Source organism: Tyto alba, unplaced genomic scaffold (genome assembly GCF_018691265.1).
Source record: "Tyto alba isolate M040663 unplaced genomic scaffold, T.alba_DEE_v4.0 Super-Scaffold_14, whole genome shotgun sequence".
Classification (NCBI taxonomy): domain Eukaryota; kingdom Metazoa; phylum Chordata; class Aves; order Strigiformes; family Tytonidae; genus Tyto; species Tyto alba.
In genome coordinates, this window is record NW_024881276.1 from 59,062,110 (window position 1) to 59,077,533 (window position 15,424).

At 46.9% G+C, this 15,424-nt stretch overlaps 1 protein-coding gene across 1 annotated transcript; it reads right to left on the reverse strand.

Moving 5' to 3' along the window:
• Window positions 1-4,622: 4,622 nt before the first annotated feature.
• On the reverse strand, window positions 4,623-10,712 carry TAPBPL (TAP binding protein like). Its single transcript, XM_042788344.1, is given in 8 exon segments — window positions 4,623-4,927; window positions 5,181-5,270; window positions 6,009-6,330; window positions 6,524-6,858; window positions 7,299-7,583; window positions 8,858-8,889; window positions 8,891-9,172; window positions 10,693-10,712. Coding segments are annotated over 8 exon segments (1,407 nt in total). The 3' UTR covers window positions 4,623-4,886.
• Between the last annotated feature and the right edge of the window lie 4,712 nt (window positions 10,713-15,424).

Sequence of the window (15,424 nt, forward strand, 5' to 3'; positions counted from 1 at the left end):
CGAAGACGTGTCTTTGGTCAGCATTTCATACTCTTCACAGAGAAAAGCCCGGGGGCAGTGTTCTTGCAGGCAGTGCTAGGGAGGAGAAGCAGCCGTTGTATAGCTGAGATGACCTCTATGGAACGAGGTATCCAGCTAATGAGAAGAGCCACCTGATGTCCGTGGGCTTTCAAGAAGCTGCAGCCATGTGAGAGTCATCTTACTGTGTACACGTGTGACCCACCGGCTGCTCACTGTGCTGATCCAAGCGAGGGCTGTGACGCCAAGTTCTTGCAATGGAGCGTGCTGCTTCAAGCTTCTGATCTGGAAGAAATGTACAGTCAGAGATCACGAATGCTCACCCTGATGCTTTGTCCCCGTCCACCCTTACAAAGCAGATTGTGGTGGTTCCTTGCAGTTCATTGACCAAGAAGGGGGAGATGTGGGAAAGTTTACTATTGTGTGTAAGGTCAGTGTGGAAATCTGTTTCCTGTTGCATGCTAGGCTTGAATGAGTTACAGTCTATCATTGCCTGGTGGACTATAGGAGTTTTAGCTTTGAATGATTCCTATGCATTAGACACTTCACAGTGAGTCTGCAAGAGGCTGAGGGTGACAGGTGGATTTTGGAGGTTCTCAGCCTGAGCATATGGTACCAAGGTGGGAACAAACTTTCTGAAGGACAGCTTTCCCTGCTGTAGGGAGCTGTATCGTTGTAACCCTTCAGGCATAAAAGAAGAACTCATCCCAGTCTGATCTGCGATGAACCTGGCAATTACATGTTAGGCTGATCATGGCTCTCAGGACTTCTGACACTTTCAGAAATGTCATTTCCAAACGTTTCAAGAATGACATGGCTATGGGTTAAAAAGGAATCCTTGCTAACCCTCTCCTTACTGTGGTGCCTTGCGACGGGGCCACGTACATTGAATTCCAGTGGCATGTGGGTAGCGGCTGGGTGGCTGGAGAGGGCCTGCACACCGGCCTTCAGGGTCAAGAGTGGCCTCTCACGTAACGTGTCTGTCGTGTTCCAGAAAAAGGCTTTGCCTGAACAAGGTGCCTGTGCCGCAGTACCAGCGCTAGAGAAGCGATGTCCACAGTTGCTTTGGAAGCGCCGTAGAATGTGTGATTATGATAAAATGTGAAGTTGAAGCAAAGGCAGTTTATTTAAATACTTCAGGTTAATGCATGTTCTCTTTGAGGCACGTACCAGCTGAGCTCCAGCTATGTTCATCAACTGCATCTAAACCAATGTATTTAGACTGCTGGATCTATTTTGCTAGTTTAATCTGAATGAGCAGAAGCATAATCAAATTTAGGGAATTTATGTAGAAATTATAATCTTGTGCTTGGCTTTACTGTTTGCAAAGTGACTGTTCCTTCAATACCACATTCGAAGTTTGGCTTGTCCATATCCACGATACAATGTGGCCACAGCCCCTAAATATTTTGACTGAAGTGCAAAGAACTTCTGCAGGTTGACAAAACCCATGTAAAATTTCATGCCTTAGATCAAACAATCCTCCTAAAGAACTAGTTTAAAACACCTACATGAAATACTTATTTGTATTGACCCTGTATACCTTAATGGGTTGGTCTGCCTAGCAGCTAATCGGATGATGACTGGATTCCTGATTCTCAATTCACGTGCCCAGGCAGTGATGCCATGTGGCACTTGGCCACGGCACATTTGACCTTGGAAGGCAGCACGGCTATCTCCCAGAGGCGCAGAACATACAGTATTATTTATCTGTGTCTTTCTAATGCGCTCCAGTTTCTCTCTGATGGACTTTTAGTCTCTTAGTGGCAGTTTCTGTAATAAGTGTTTTATATTTAAAATATAACGAACACTGTTGTTAAACACAAGGTCACTTTGTTTATCAGTAAGTATTACTTTTTCTGCTTTAGGCTGTATGCTTTACTTGGTTTTGTGGTTAAAATTCAGCTTGAGACCTTCAAGGACATAGTAATTGTGGACTCCCCATAGCAACTCCAGTGGGGAGCATAAGAGAGCAGGTAGTCAAATAAAATCAAGTGCCACGGTGTATTTCTCCTTATGAGGAATATAGATATTCCTAATGCATTTCTTCCATCTCTCCATTATTTTTCTTTCCATTATGTCGGTTTATGGGCCAAAAAGGCAGGCAAACCACTAGCTCTCACTTCATGTGTAACACAGGCCTTGGAATTTTACCCAGTGGCTCTTTTAACTGATGACATTAATTTTTTAATTATTATTAAAGGACAGCTTGAAAAAAGTAACCTGGCCTTTATTTGAAGCCCTTGAGAGATAGTCTACCATTTCTACTGGCAGATGACCAGGACAATCGTCCTCACTGTTGAGTATATTATGTCTTATTCTACTCTGAACATGCCTGAATGTAACTTGCAGCTGTTGGTTCCCCCTGTGCCCATCTCTGCAGGTTACGGTGCCACCAGTACTCTGTATTTGCTGTGGTGTGGTCGAGAGATATTGGTTTAGTAAGACCAGAGTAATGCCTCAAAGTGTCCCCTGTAAGGCATTTTCTGACGTTTCTAACTAATCCCATACTTTTGCTCTGAACCACCTCCAAGTCTTCAACATAATAAAAAAAAAAGTGTGGGTGCCTTCACTGCCAACAGGTATTACAGCTTCAGGCTTTGCTGGGCTTCCAGCCTGACGTTGTCAGTCCCATGTGACAGTGATTTCTCCAGTGGTCGCCAAGGAGGTTCTTGCTCTTGACAGCTTGTCCTGGCTGCACCCGTTATCTGGGGGTGTCTTTGAATCCAGCAGGCACTACAAAAAGCTTCTGTGAGTCCTGTTCCAGAGTAGCAGTCTCTGGGACCGAGGGGAACAGTATTGACACCCAGGGTCCCTTGGAGCTCCCCTTCCCGAGTCCCAGGAGGTTTCCCCCTCCATGTGGGGCTCTGCCCACCCGCTCACCGGTCACGGAGCCACGCAGTCGGCTGGACTCCACAGAGTGGTGTGAGAGGTGCACAGACAGAAGACAACTATTGGAACTAAAAATACGTATTGACCGGTAACACATCAAAAATTAAGAGGAAAGGATACAAGCAAAAATTGCCTCTACCAGCAGTTATATTCTGCCCATGGTCACTCTTACGTATTCCCACAGGTCAAGCAACTGACAGAGATTTGTGGATCAACGGCATTGAGGCAGCGTGGTGGTCCAGTACCTGAGGAGATTCCACTTGCATTACTGAGCATCTTATCTTGTTTGAGTGTGTTCAGCTGGCCAGGTGACTTGTGTTGATCTGAAGGACTCTCTGCCTGTTAGCTAGCCACGTCTCTTTTGTCTGTTAGCTAGTAATTAGTCCATATAATGCAAATTATGATACACTATTTTGTTTTGTTCAGAATTTACAAATTTCTTGGTTTGTTAAATCTGCACCAGTGCTTTTATCAACCAAATGCATTATTTCATCAAGGAATTGTCAGGTTTATTTCTCACAACTTTTTTTTTTTTTTAAGAAGATACTAAAGTATTAATGTTATTTTCATTGTTGAAGCCTTTGTTAGCTAACCTGTAGTAACTTCACACTCTCTTACCTGTGATTATTACTATAGAACCATCTAACAGTTGTTGGTGTCATCTTGCTTTCTCTGTGAACAATGGCACAACACACTCTTCCAAGATCTGGGGATTTCTCTAGTATGTCAGGATTTTTAAATATCTAACTCCATTGAGCCAGGTGTCTCCTCAGATAAGTCTTTATGATTCTGAGATGCAAATTTTATTGGATACCAATCTGAACATACTTATGCTTAATAGATACCATTAAAACCTTCCTTAGTTCTCAAATAGATTAGGAAGTTGTTTACCATCCTTATGTAGCATGAATACACAAGTGTTTCATTCTGTATACAAACAACTATCTTCTCTCTATCAAAAAGGCTCTATCAAAAATCTTCTGTATCAACAGTTTTACGTATACCCACCCAGTAAGAGCCTGGGCTGTTGCTAGAATTTCTTGGTTTTCAGTGTATTTTGAAAAAACTCCAAGTGACATTAGCACTTGCAGCAATCCAGTTTTTCCACATTATTTTGAACACTGCTTATCACCTTGTATGTTTCATCAATTCTCACTTTTATTGGGTGCCATATGCCTCCTTTCCATCCACACCTTCCTTCTGCTTTTTTTTCCCCCTGTTGGTTATATGCAAAGTGTTACCTTCAAACTCCTTGTTAGGCAGGAAAAGCATTTAACCACATCTGTCTTTTCCACAACTACAAAAGCACAGATCTTGTAAACTTTTAGCAGTGACATTTCTATTAAAATTTTCATTGTAACTTTCTCCTGGAGAGTAATATTTTCCCGATTGCTTGATTTGTGATCAGTTTAACCCATAACTTTCTCTGTTTGGGGATTCTGAAGTACAGATTTTGCCTACATATTTGCCTGACTTCACAGTTAAAACACACATATACATAAATATCTTGCTTAAAGACCTGCCTCATAGGCACTAACCAAATGTACCTATATACATGTACAGATACATATCAACATATATGTGTAAATGTTGTATACCTACTTAAAACATGTACATATACATATACATATCTGTATACACGCATGCATATATACAGTCATACACTCATCTATACACAATTTAATTTTCCCTGAAGCTGGAGAAAAGGCATTTCTAAAAATGTGTGCATGCTGCCTGTAATGCAGCATCCCAGCAAAGAGCTGAGGGTATTGATGTTGCCCTTCCAAGATAAAGACATGCTCTTCTGTGAGTCCACCTCTGAATGGTCACTCAGCTCCTCCACCAAGGGCATCCCTACCCCTCCCATAGTGACCAATAGCTCTGTTTGTTAATATTTGGACAGGGCTGGCTCTCCCGAGCAGGATGTGTCAAGGGATGGGAGACAAAGGACTGCAGGTGGGTGACAAGGATTTACTCTATTCTGAAGTCCTACAAAGTTGCTTTGACTTTGGTTTCGCTGAAAAGGGAAGAGAAAAAACAAAAAAAAACAAAAAAGAAGATGCAAGAAAATCAAAGTGGTGCAAAACATCACCTCATGCCACCTTCCACCAGAAATGAGTCTCCAAGATCATCTGCTCCCCATCTCTCCCTCCAGGATCCTGGGATATCCTGACCTCTATTTATCCTGCATGGGGGGTGCAGGGGAGAGGAAGATGCTCCTTGCTGCATCTTGCACATGAGGGAAGTGGCTCAGCATTTTAAACACCTACCTGCTCCTCTCCTGAGCACAATGAAGAGGACAATGATGAAAATGACAGTAGCAATGAAAACCCCCACCAGTCCTTCCGATCCTGTTTGCTCTGCAGAGGAAGAAGAGGATCAGTTGGCTGGAGCAGCTGAACAGCCAGAGAATTGTCACAGTTAAAGGAGCTCCCCCAGCAACTGACCATGTGCATGCTCTCGTCAGGTACACAGATGTGACACAACACACGTGAGCTAAAGCCACACAGACCCAGGGCCAGTTATACTGGCTGGACCGATGTGTTGTAACTTGTTAAACTGCAGTATTGCTTGCTTTTCCCTCCTGGGTCAGGAGGAGGCACAGGAGCAATCTCCCATCAGTAAGGAAAGTGAGAAACCCAAAAGCTCCAATGAGGGGAAAGATTTTTTGCTGTGGTTCTTGAGCAGCATCGCTCTCCAGCTGAACATCAAGTCCAGCTGGACATGTAACTCCTTGGCGCATGGCTTGTGCCTGTCCAGCAGGGTCCAAACTTTTGTGCCTGTCCAGCAGGGTCCATGCTACAAACTTTTGCTCTGTTGCTCCACTTTCAGTCATAAAATCTCTTTTCCCCTGAAGCAAACGAGATACTTGCTCCCCAAAAGCTTCAGGGAGTGAGATAAAAGCTGAGGAAGTGAAAGAGAAAGGAAAGAGGAGGATAGAGAGGAGAGGATGAGTGTGAGAGGACACCAGAAGGAAAGCATGGAGAAACAGGCACATGTGGTGTGACTGAAGAGGTTTTGACCCCCGTGGTGGGTAGATGCGGTGGGAGGAGGTCTGGGCAGGATGGAGAACCCGCCCTTCTGCCCCTGACAGCTACCTGGTGCCTTAAGATGGGCGCTCACAGGGATGGGCTCTGCCAGGGCTACGTGTGAAACACGGCAGCTGTAGGTGTTTGGAGCCTGCGCTGTGGCTGAGCTGATGCCGAGGTAGGAGGCGATGCTGTAGGTGCCATCTTGGCTTTTCCCATGGCTGGAGAAACGTACATTTGAGAGAGGGATTTCTGTGTCACCTTCAGGAGTCTTCTCTGTCCAGATCACCGAGACATCCAGGGGGTAATAGCCAGCAATGTTTCAGGTCAGAGTGGACATCACATCTCTCTCAAATGACACCACTGATGGAATGACATGAACTCTTGGAGGCTGTGGGGGAGATAAACAGGGAATTGACTTATTGTTAGCAGAGTACGAAAGTCCCTGTCCACAGGGGCGACAAGATGAGCTGCTGTGACGGTAAGTGTTGGGAGCAATGGGATAAGGGTGTAGGGCAAAGTTTCAATGCCTGGGGACATGGAATTCCTGTTGCCCCCAGGCATTTCCCTTCCTCACTGGCCACATGCTGCTGGATGATGTGCTGGGTCTGGTGCAGCAGGGAGGACACCAGACAGATGTATGCCCCTTCATCTCCCACGTTCACTCCTTGCAGGCTAAGCGATGTGTCTCCACTCCCCAGCAGCTCCACCACATCCACGTGGACTTTTGGCTGCACTTCTGGGCCTGTACTCCCCACCTGGTACTGGAAAAGGCTACGGCTGCTGCCTCGGTGCTGCCTCCTCCACTCCAGGGAGGACAGAGGAGACCTGGGAGCCAATTCAAAGTGGCAGTCAAGGGTGACTGAGCCGCCAAGACGTGTGTGCAGGGAAGTGTTGTGTGAAGACGACTAAAATTCAACTAGAGACAGAAACACAGGCAAGCAGATTGTTAAACAGATGTGGTTAAAGAAGACACCCCTCTGTGGGAAGGGCTGGCAGCAAACTCCCCACCTGGAGGAGGAGGAGGCAGGCACGGGCACCCTGATTGATGGCGCAGGGACCATGTGGACTGAAAAGCTGGAGGAAGTCAGCCCCTGGTGGGGTTAGCGGGGCAGGGAGACAGGTGGACACCAAGTGCACATCATGGTCTTGAAGGTGCTTGTCATCCTCAGGGGATGGGGCATGGGAAACCCTGAGAAGAGGCAGGCTGAGGGGCAACATGCATGACCCCTTTTTGCCTAAGGATCAACTCCCGTCAGTCCTCAGGTCCTGGTGTGAGGTTGGGCATGGAACTCTTGGGGAGGCAGGCTCCCCTCATGTCCCTCAGGGCTGTGGGGGCACCCCAGGCCACCTGGTCACCTGTGGTCAGCAGTGTCCCCTCCTTGCTCATAGGTATCCTCAGCTTTGGGTGCAGTGTTGCATTGTGCTCCTTCTCTGCCTCCCAGCTGCTGCAGTGGAGTCCTCTGAGCACCAGGGCAATACTGATGCTGCTGGATAGCCGCAGGGTGGCCGTGAGCCAGGAGGTATGGCAGGGCGCGTTGATGGCCTGCTGGGACCTGCATAGGGACATCTCACAGCTCACCTCCTCCCCATCACAGTCCGCGTGCAGCAGGGACTGCGCGTGTGGGATGGATACCGACTGGGCTGTGGGGATAGAGGAAAAGGTTTAACCATCCGAACCCAAAAGGGGAAAGAAAGTGCAAGATGATGAGACACATATTTTGGAGAAGCATCATCCACTGTGGGGGTCAGTCAGAGCCCAGAAATGCCAAGCTAGGCTTAATAGATGAAGGCCTGCAAGGGCTATGAGAGGTTTGTCACGACTATCTTACATCCCTCAGTCCATTCGTTGTGTTTTATCCTGCCAGAATTCATAGAGTTCATGCTGGGCAAAGGAAGCTGTTAAGAAAGGAGAATAAACAGAACAGATTTCCTTTAGCTAGCTCAAGAAAGCAAGCTGTGTACGTGAAATGCACACTAAAGACCTGCAATGTTTATTCTTTTTTAAGCCTGAATCCAGAAACAAAGGGGACACTGAAGCATCCCAGGTAAGGAAAGAAAGGGTGGCAGGAAGGCAGGAGTGGCTGGTTGTAGAGACATACTGTGTCTGTGCCTTAGATCACAGCATGGGCTTAAGCATAGGTGTAAGTATCCTAGTGATCTATACGCTTTTCATGGACATAATTGGAAATTAACTCCATGTCTGCAATACCTGACAATAGCCTGGCTATACTGTGCTTGAACTCGCCCATGCCCAGTCCATCCACACCAGTTGGAGAGCATGGACCCAGGCTAATTGATCCTGCTGAGCCTTCAGCTTTCTCTCTGAAAATGTCTGAGAGCCTTGAATAAGCTTGTACTGGAGCACGTGCTCACAGATAAGCACTGCAGGCAGCTAACAAGTCCATAGTGAAGTACAGGCTCAGACCTTTGCTTGACTCTGTTTGCAAAGTTACGCACAAATCAAGGGCTACAAGAGGCTGGACTGCAGGTTGGAACCCATGAGTGAAGTAAGGAGAGCCAAGCCACACACGGTTGGCCTTCTGAGCAGGACAGCTCTGCTTCATGCCCACTCACCACCATGTTTCCTGCTAGCAAAAAACATCTGCATGGCTAAAGATGTTCTTTATGGGTGCAATAATACTATATAGTGGAATAATTCCTGAGGGTTTTTTGACAAAGTATTTCCCAAGAGATACACAATCTAGGATAATCTAGGAGAGAGGTGCCTCAACAGGGTTTGCTAACATCTTCCACAAAGTTCCTTTATTGAAGTCCCAACTGATGAATTCAGGAAATGATGCATGAAGCTTTTGTGGCCATTCAAAAATTGTCTAAACTCAGTTAAAGAAAAATCTTGTGCATGTGAGTGGTCCAAATCTCAGCAGCAGCTCTCCCACCCCAGCTCTCTCACACACCTGATGCTTTAAAGACAATGGGAGGAGTCAGGATTTTCCTGTGGGACTTTATACTCAGTTACATCATCCAAGTTCCCATCATCTCTGACGCTGATTCCCCTCAATACAAGGGTAGCAGGATACTCGTAGGATGAGCTGACAAAGGCACGCAGCAAGCCTCTTACATCTTTCCCCACGTAGGAGCAGCCCAGGGCAATATCCATCCTGCGGAACGGAGGCGCTGGTGTGAGTGCTTGCGCTGGCCCTGTAGGGAGGGAAAAGAGCTGGTTGAATGCATAAACCTCGCTGCAAGCAAAGGAGAGTGTATGAGTTTCTCTGGGATGGGGGAAAAATAATCAGGAGGCTTGGGGGCTTGGCTGCCACTTCGGGGTTGTTCTCCCAGCCCTGCTGGTAGTGGACCCCTCTAGCCCTGCACCCCAACCCTCTGGCAACAGCATTAACCTTTAGGGAGACCCTAGTTTTCACTGGGAGACCTTCACTGAAGGTGTGTGGGTATGGGGAGGGGGTGAGCCCAGGAGGAGCCCCAGCCACCCCGCCGCTCACCCACTGCCAGGGCTAGCAAGGCCCTGCACAGGAGCCGCGGCCCCCGGCCGTCCAGCCCCGCAGCCGCCCCTCAGCCCTCAGGCCCCACAGGTGCTCCCTGACCCTCAGGCCCCTCAGGCCCTGCAGGAGCTCCTGGGCCCTCAGGCCCCTCAGGCCCCTCAGGCCCTGCAGGAGCTCCTGGGCCCTCAGGCCCCTCAGGCCCCGCAGGCGCTCCCCGGCCCTCAGGCCCCACAGGAGCTCCCCAGCCCTCAGGCCCCTCAGGCCCCACAGGCCCTGCAGGAGCTCCTGGGCTCTCAGGCCCCTCAGGCCCCACAGGCCCTGCAGGAGCTCCTGGGCTCTCAGGCCCCTCAGGCCCCACAGGCCCTGCAGGAGCTCCTGGGCCCTCAGGCCCCTCAGGCCCCACAGGCCCTGCAGGAGCTCCTGGGCTCTCAGGCCCCTCAGGCCCTGCAGCTGCTGCCCGCTCGCTCCCAAACTCTGGAGCCCTTGTGGGAAGCAAACATGCTGGCTGCTGCTTCATTTCACTTTCGCTCTGGCAAAGCAGAAACCAAAACAAACCCAACCCTTAACTCTTGCTTTACAAAGGAGGCCTGAGGCGGCAGGGAACCGGAGTGCGATCAGCTGCAGTCGAGGAGCATCCCCAAACCTGTGGCTGGGCTGCTTTTGCTGGGTCACTCTTTAAGTCAATAGAGGATCCGCCGTGCTTTGCTACCATGCTTCTGCATGCAAGCTCATCTCCTCCAGACCTGCCAAGCAGCCTCTGGAAGCAGTCACCTCTCTGTCTGCGTGCTTTTTAGAAGACTGTCTTAGTGAAAGACTTGGAGATTGAAGCTGGTTTGTTTCTTTTGGTTATTTTTATCTCCTGTGAAGCCTTCTTCAACTGCAAAGAAGCTGGTTGCTCTGTGGTGGAGTGAGCCAGACCCCATGAGGCTTGCAGTGTGTGGTGCCAAGTCAGCTTGGCTTCGTGGGAAAAAACATCATGGGAAAAAAGCCAAGCTGTGTGAGAGAGGAAATGGATGAGCTCTGATGGTATTTCAGCTGCTGCCTTTTTCCCTGTCTTTCAGATACATGGAGAGAAAATGGTTGCTTCTCTGCTGGTCTGTTCCTCTCTTCGCAGTCTTGCTAGCCCTGCAGTAACACAACTCACCTTTGCTGTGGCCTACTATAATCGTGTATACCCACCCGCAGGAAACCATGATAACCCCCCAGCCACAGCTCTTCCAGTACAAATGCCTGACACCCAGCCCAAGAAGCACCTTGTTCTGGCCAGATGCGTGTTCTTGATACAGACTTACCCCTTGCATTCCAATTCCATCCTCCCTCACCACTTCAGTCCTTTTTGGAAAAGCCTCTCAAGAAACACTAACTCTTCCTGCTGAAGTTATGCTTGGGAGCATAAATGAGCTTTCAGATGTGGCCAGCTGCTCTGACTAGCTCTCCCAATGCCTCACCAGGGTAATATCACACACCTACCAACACACCCTGTGGGCCCCTGCATCCCCCTTCAATCTGAGATGCACGCACCTTGACTCCCCATGCCTTATATGTTATTACCTGGCATTACCTGTGCTCTCAGAGGGCAATGAAGCAGAGTACAAGCGTCTGTGCAACTCCTTCACCCCAGGCAAATGCAGCAGCGGTGTCTGCTAAGCCAAGGCTCTGTTCTCTGATTTGTTTCTCTACCTGCTCCAGTGGAGCCAAAACTGCACTTCAGCAGATTTGCCCATAAGCTGTTTATTCAGAGGAGCTGGGGGAGGTCTGCAGCCTGTGCTGCGGCTGCAAAATGAGTGTGGCCTGCGGAGAGGCTCCATCACAGTCCTTGTGGCAGACTTTGTTTCGCAGAGCAGTAAGCCACTCTTGACTGTTCTCTGTAGTCAAATCCCTCCAGGTGTCTGCTAAAGCTGGGGCTCTCTTCCATTCTCCAGAGCTGCAATCCATTGCACAGTGGATCAGCCTGGCTAAATGAACAGCTTGGTAAAAAGTTGTGCAATTTACCAAGCTAGCTAGTAAATATAACTGCTGTGCAGGTATCATGTTCAAGAGAGCCATCCAGTGACGCTGCAACTGCTGGGAGAGGGCTGCGGATCTGTTTTCCTACACAGGGAGGTGAAAACCAGTTAAATAACTATGTGATGACAGATAAGGAGGTATTGATGGGCAGAGGCCTAGACACAAGGGAAAAGAATATATTAATTGTGATGAGATAAGCAGTAGCAGACAATACTGGTAGCCAAAGAGCTACTTAGTTCAGCTAAGGGAAGTAGGTGAGGCCAGAGAGGCAGATGCCTGTGTGCTACAGGGAATCTTGGCTGATGCTGTGGAATCAGAGAAGTGATGGTGGGAGGAGACCTCTGGAGGTCTCTGATCCAGCCTGTGTCTCAGTCAGGTCACCATGATTTTGTCTGACCGTTTGGAAACCCTCAGGGCGGGGAGATACTGCTGCCTTTCCGGGTGCCTGTTTCAGTGCTGCATTACCCTTCTGGTAAAAAAGTAATTCCTGAAGTTTAGCCTGAACCTTCAGCTTGTTGTCATTGCCCCTTGTTATATCATCTGCCACTGCTGAGAATACTTTGGCTCCATTATCTTTGTAACTACATTCCAGTTATTGGTAGGAAAGAAATATGAGCAACTAATATGGGGTGTAAACAAGCTATCATGCAAGTAACAGAAATAGGGTAGAAGAGCAGTCATACCTGCTATGAAAATATTCTGCTGTTCAGGACTGATAGAAAGGAAGATAAAAATAGTGCATTACATTAATGATATTGCAGGTTGCTTACATGAAACTCAGAAAGTTAAAAGAGGCTTTTCTCTGGTGCAGCTCAGCGTCAGCTGTGAACCGCTCAAGTTCATGTTGGGAGAGAGCTAATATTAAAAGAGAGAAATCCCAGTGAGCCCTGTGCTTCAGAGTTATGGACCAGAGAATAATCTCTCATGATCATAATGGCCTTTAGGCCTTTAATTCTCAATATGACAGATGACAGATTCCTTCACAAAACCATCACTGAACCTACAAAAGATTAGTTAGTTGTAAATAGCAGTTAAATCATAGAGCAGGTGGCATCAAAAATAAATTTGGAGCATGTGATCATAATTTCCTTATGTATAAATTGAGCAGGTAGCTAAATAAGAACAGGCATGTACAGTGCATGCAGGTTTTGTTTTAAAAGAAATTAAAACCCATGGAATTAAGAAGACTCTTTAACATGGACTGTAGTGGTAAGGAAACTGGATGTGAAAGATGTCCAGAATTTCTGAGAGAGATGCAACAGCGGCTGTGGAACTTGCAACATAAGTAAAGAAGCAAAAATCCCTCTGTAGCTACCTGGATGAATAGCCACAAGGTGAAGAGTAAGGAGAGCAATCAGCAAAGGAAACTCATCTTCAAATGTTTGTAGATATAATGTAACATCAATCTGGAAAGCAGATTTTTGAAAAAAGAGAAAGTTTTACATATAAGTAAATAACTGAACCACGAAGAAGAAAGTGGCTATGCAAAAAGGATGCATAATTGTTAAAATTGATATGAAATAAATATAAATAATAAAGACAAATAATAGTCTTCAACCAGGAAAATTATAGTGAATAGTGGAGCAGAGGAATGGAGCGTAAGGAATATGAACGTACAGGAACTACCACAGCTGATCTGAAAGCAAAGCAAACATTAATGTGATGAAACTAAGAAAACAAGCTAAGACTTGGATTTTGCTGGATTTTTTAAAGCCATGGTAATTTTTATTCTTAAGAAAGCAACAAGGAGTTACAGAGTTTTGCAAAATAACACTGTTGAGATAAACTTCACCTCATCTATGCTCACTCAGTTTTGGGAGTTGGAGGCCTTGCAAATAATTTCTCCCTCCAGCCCAGACTTACAGTACATGTCAGCAGGTGACCTACTCTTTCACCCTTTCAGTTTTATCATCTGCCCCATGTTACTGTATAACACTGGGAATTTCCAGCCCCTTCCTCAAGGAGAAGTATTTATCCAGAAAGTCTGTTGTTGGCAGCAAATGGTGAGTGTACAGGAGCATCAAAATTTGTGACTCTTTGTGGTTCCACCATGGCCTCTCAGCTCACATTTCAACAATCCACTGGCTGAATACTCTAACCCAGAACAGAGGCTGTGCCACAGGGTGAGGCCCACCATATAAATTACAATTCATAACAGAATCTGCATTTCACTGTTTTCACCAGGCTCATTCAAATATCTTACTTCATCAGTAGAAACCAAATGAAAGAAACTCTCCATTCCCCTTATGTCTCTGCTCTCCTAAATGTCACTCATATTCTCCTAGTGTCTGAACCGTTTCTTCCTAAGACATTTACAGCTGTATCACCTCTTTCACATCCCACTTCCCCTCATTGGTGTGCCCTTTTACCATTCTCCACTTGCCTCTTCCCATGACACCTACAATCAGGTATGTCTCCTCTATCCAAACCTGCTACCTTCCCTGTTTCCAATCTTTCTGCTCTCTTTTCCAAGCCTTTTTGCCCTGCTCTGACCATTCTGATTTCCACAGTGCCATCATTTCTGTTCCCATTCTTCCAACAAGTGGAAACACTGCAAAACACGTCTGCCTGGAGTATGGGGAGTATTGCTCTTGCCCTGCCCAAGACATGGGGGCAGCACAAATAGGATCAAAGCCATGAAGGTCTGGAGTGTGTGATCTGGACTGAGAGCAACCTCAGGACTTGGGTCCCCTTTTCTGATTCAGATCCTGCCACAGCAAATGACCTGTTTTGAGAAACATCAAAAGCCCAGTTTCTTCTAATCAAATCCCTCAAGCTGAAATTTAGGACTTTCCATTGGTCAATTTTCGAGCTTAAACTAGGAGCCTAAGGATTTGCTGAAACCGAATTGAAGCCTCTTGGCTTTTATCTAAGCCAGTGTTGTCCTCAGCAAGATGAATAGAGCAGGCAATTTCGGTTCTTTGCAGCTCTCTTGCAGTCTTCTGCTGACTCTGCTACCAAGCAGGACCATCAACATTGACCCAGTTTGGCATACATACTCTGATTAATTAAACTGACACCAGCCCACAGCTCTCCACTAGTGTTAAATGTGAGTTGAAGTATGAGGTGGCTACCAGCTGGCATTTGCCAGATGGGTATGCACTGGTATGAGGGTGATGTCCACTTCCCTGTACAGCTTTCTCTCTTGCAGGGCCAGGTTAACCAGACTAACCTGAAGATGACTATGGATTTTCAGCTCCCACTGTATATGCTGAAGTTTACTTGACCAAATTTGCACTTTACAGAAGTATACATATATATCGACAGGGGGGAATTTGTCTCTTTCTCCCTCTGTGAATTAACAGCCCATGTCTCTCCAGTGCACCCTATAACAATACCAGAAGGAAAATGATCCAGTCTCCTACACACTATATGTACACCCAGTCTGATCCCAAGAGGTAGAGGTTGTAACATTCCTATCTCTGACCTGCACCCTAACCACCGCTCTTGCAAAGGTTGCATCTTCCCTGTAGTCTGACTCTAGCACCTCTCCTGCACAGGGAAGAAGCAGGATCATTGGTAATAAGGCTAGAAATGAAGTCATGCGATCTCCTGGAGCGGGGAGATACCAAGAACAAAATCCTCTGGCATCAACAGAAGGAAGCCAGAAGAGGAATAGCAGCAGTGCCGGTGACACTGGCACTAAAGGTAAAGCGAGCCCAATTCATACCTAACATAAGCCACAGTTTCAGGGCAGCTACACCAATTTACAGCAGCTAAGTGGCTGATCAGGTGAGACATTTCACAAGTTGAACTTTTTCATGGTCTCTTATTCTGGTCTTAGTACACTGACTTACTCTGAGACCCTATTATTTAAGCATCTCTTTTTTTCCCCTCCCCAAATTATCCATAATTTTGAGTGGCTCCATTTTTAGTATACAGCATATATACTGGCAGCTGATTTTTGGACGTGCATTTGCAGCTACCATGGTCTGCAGCTACAGTTGGGTGCTCAGCATCTTTCAAAATCAAGTACGTGATATGTGAAGGATGAGGCCCTGATGTAGAGACCAGTCC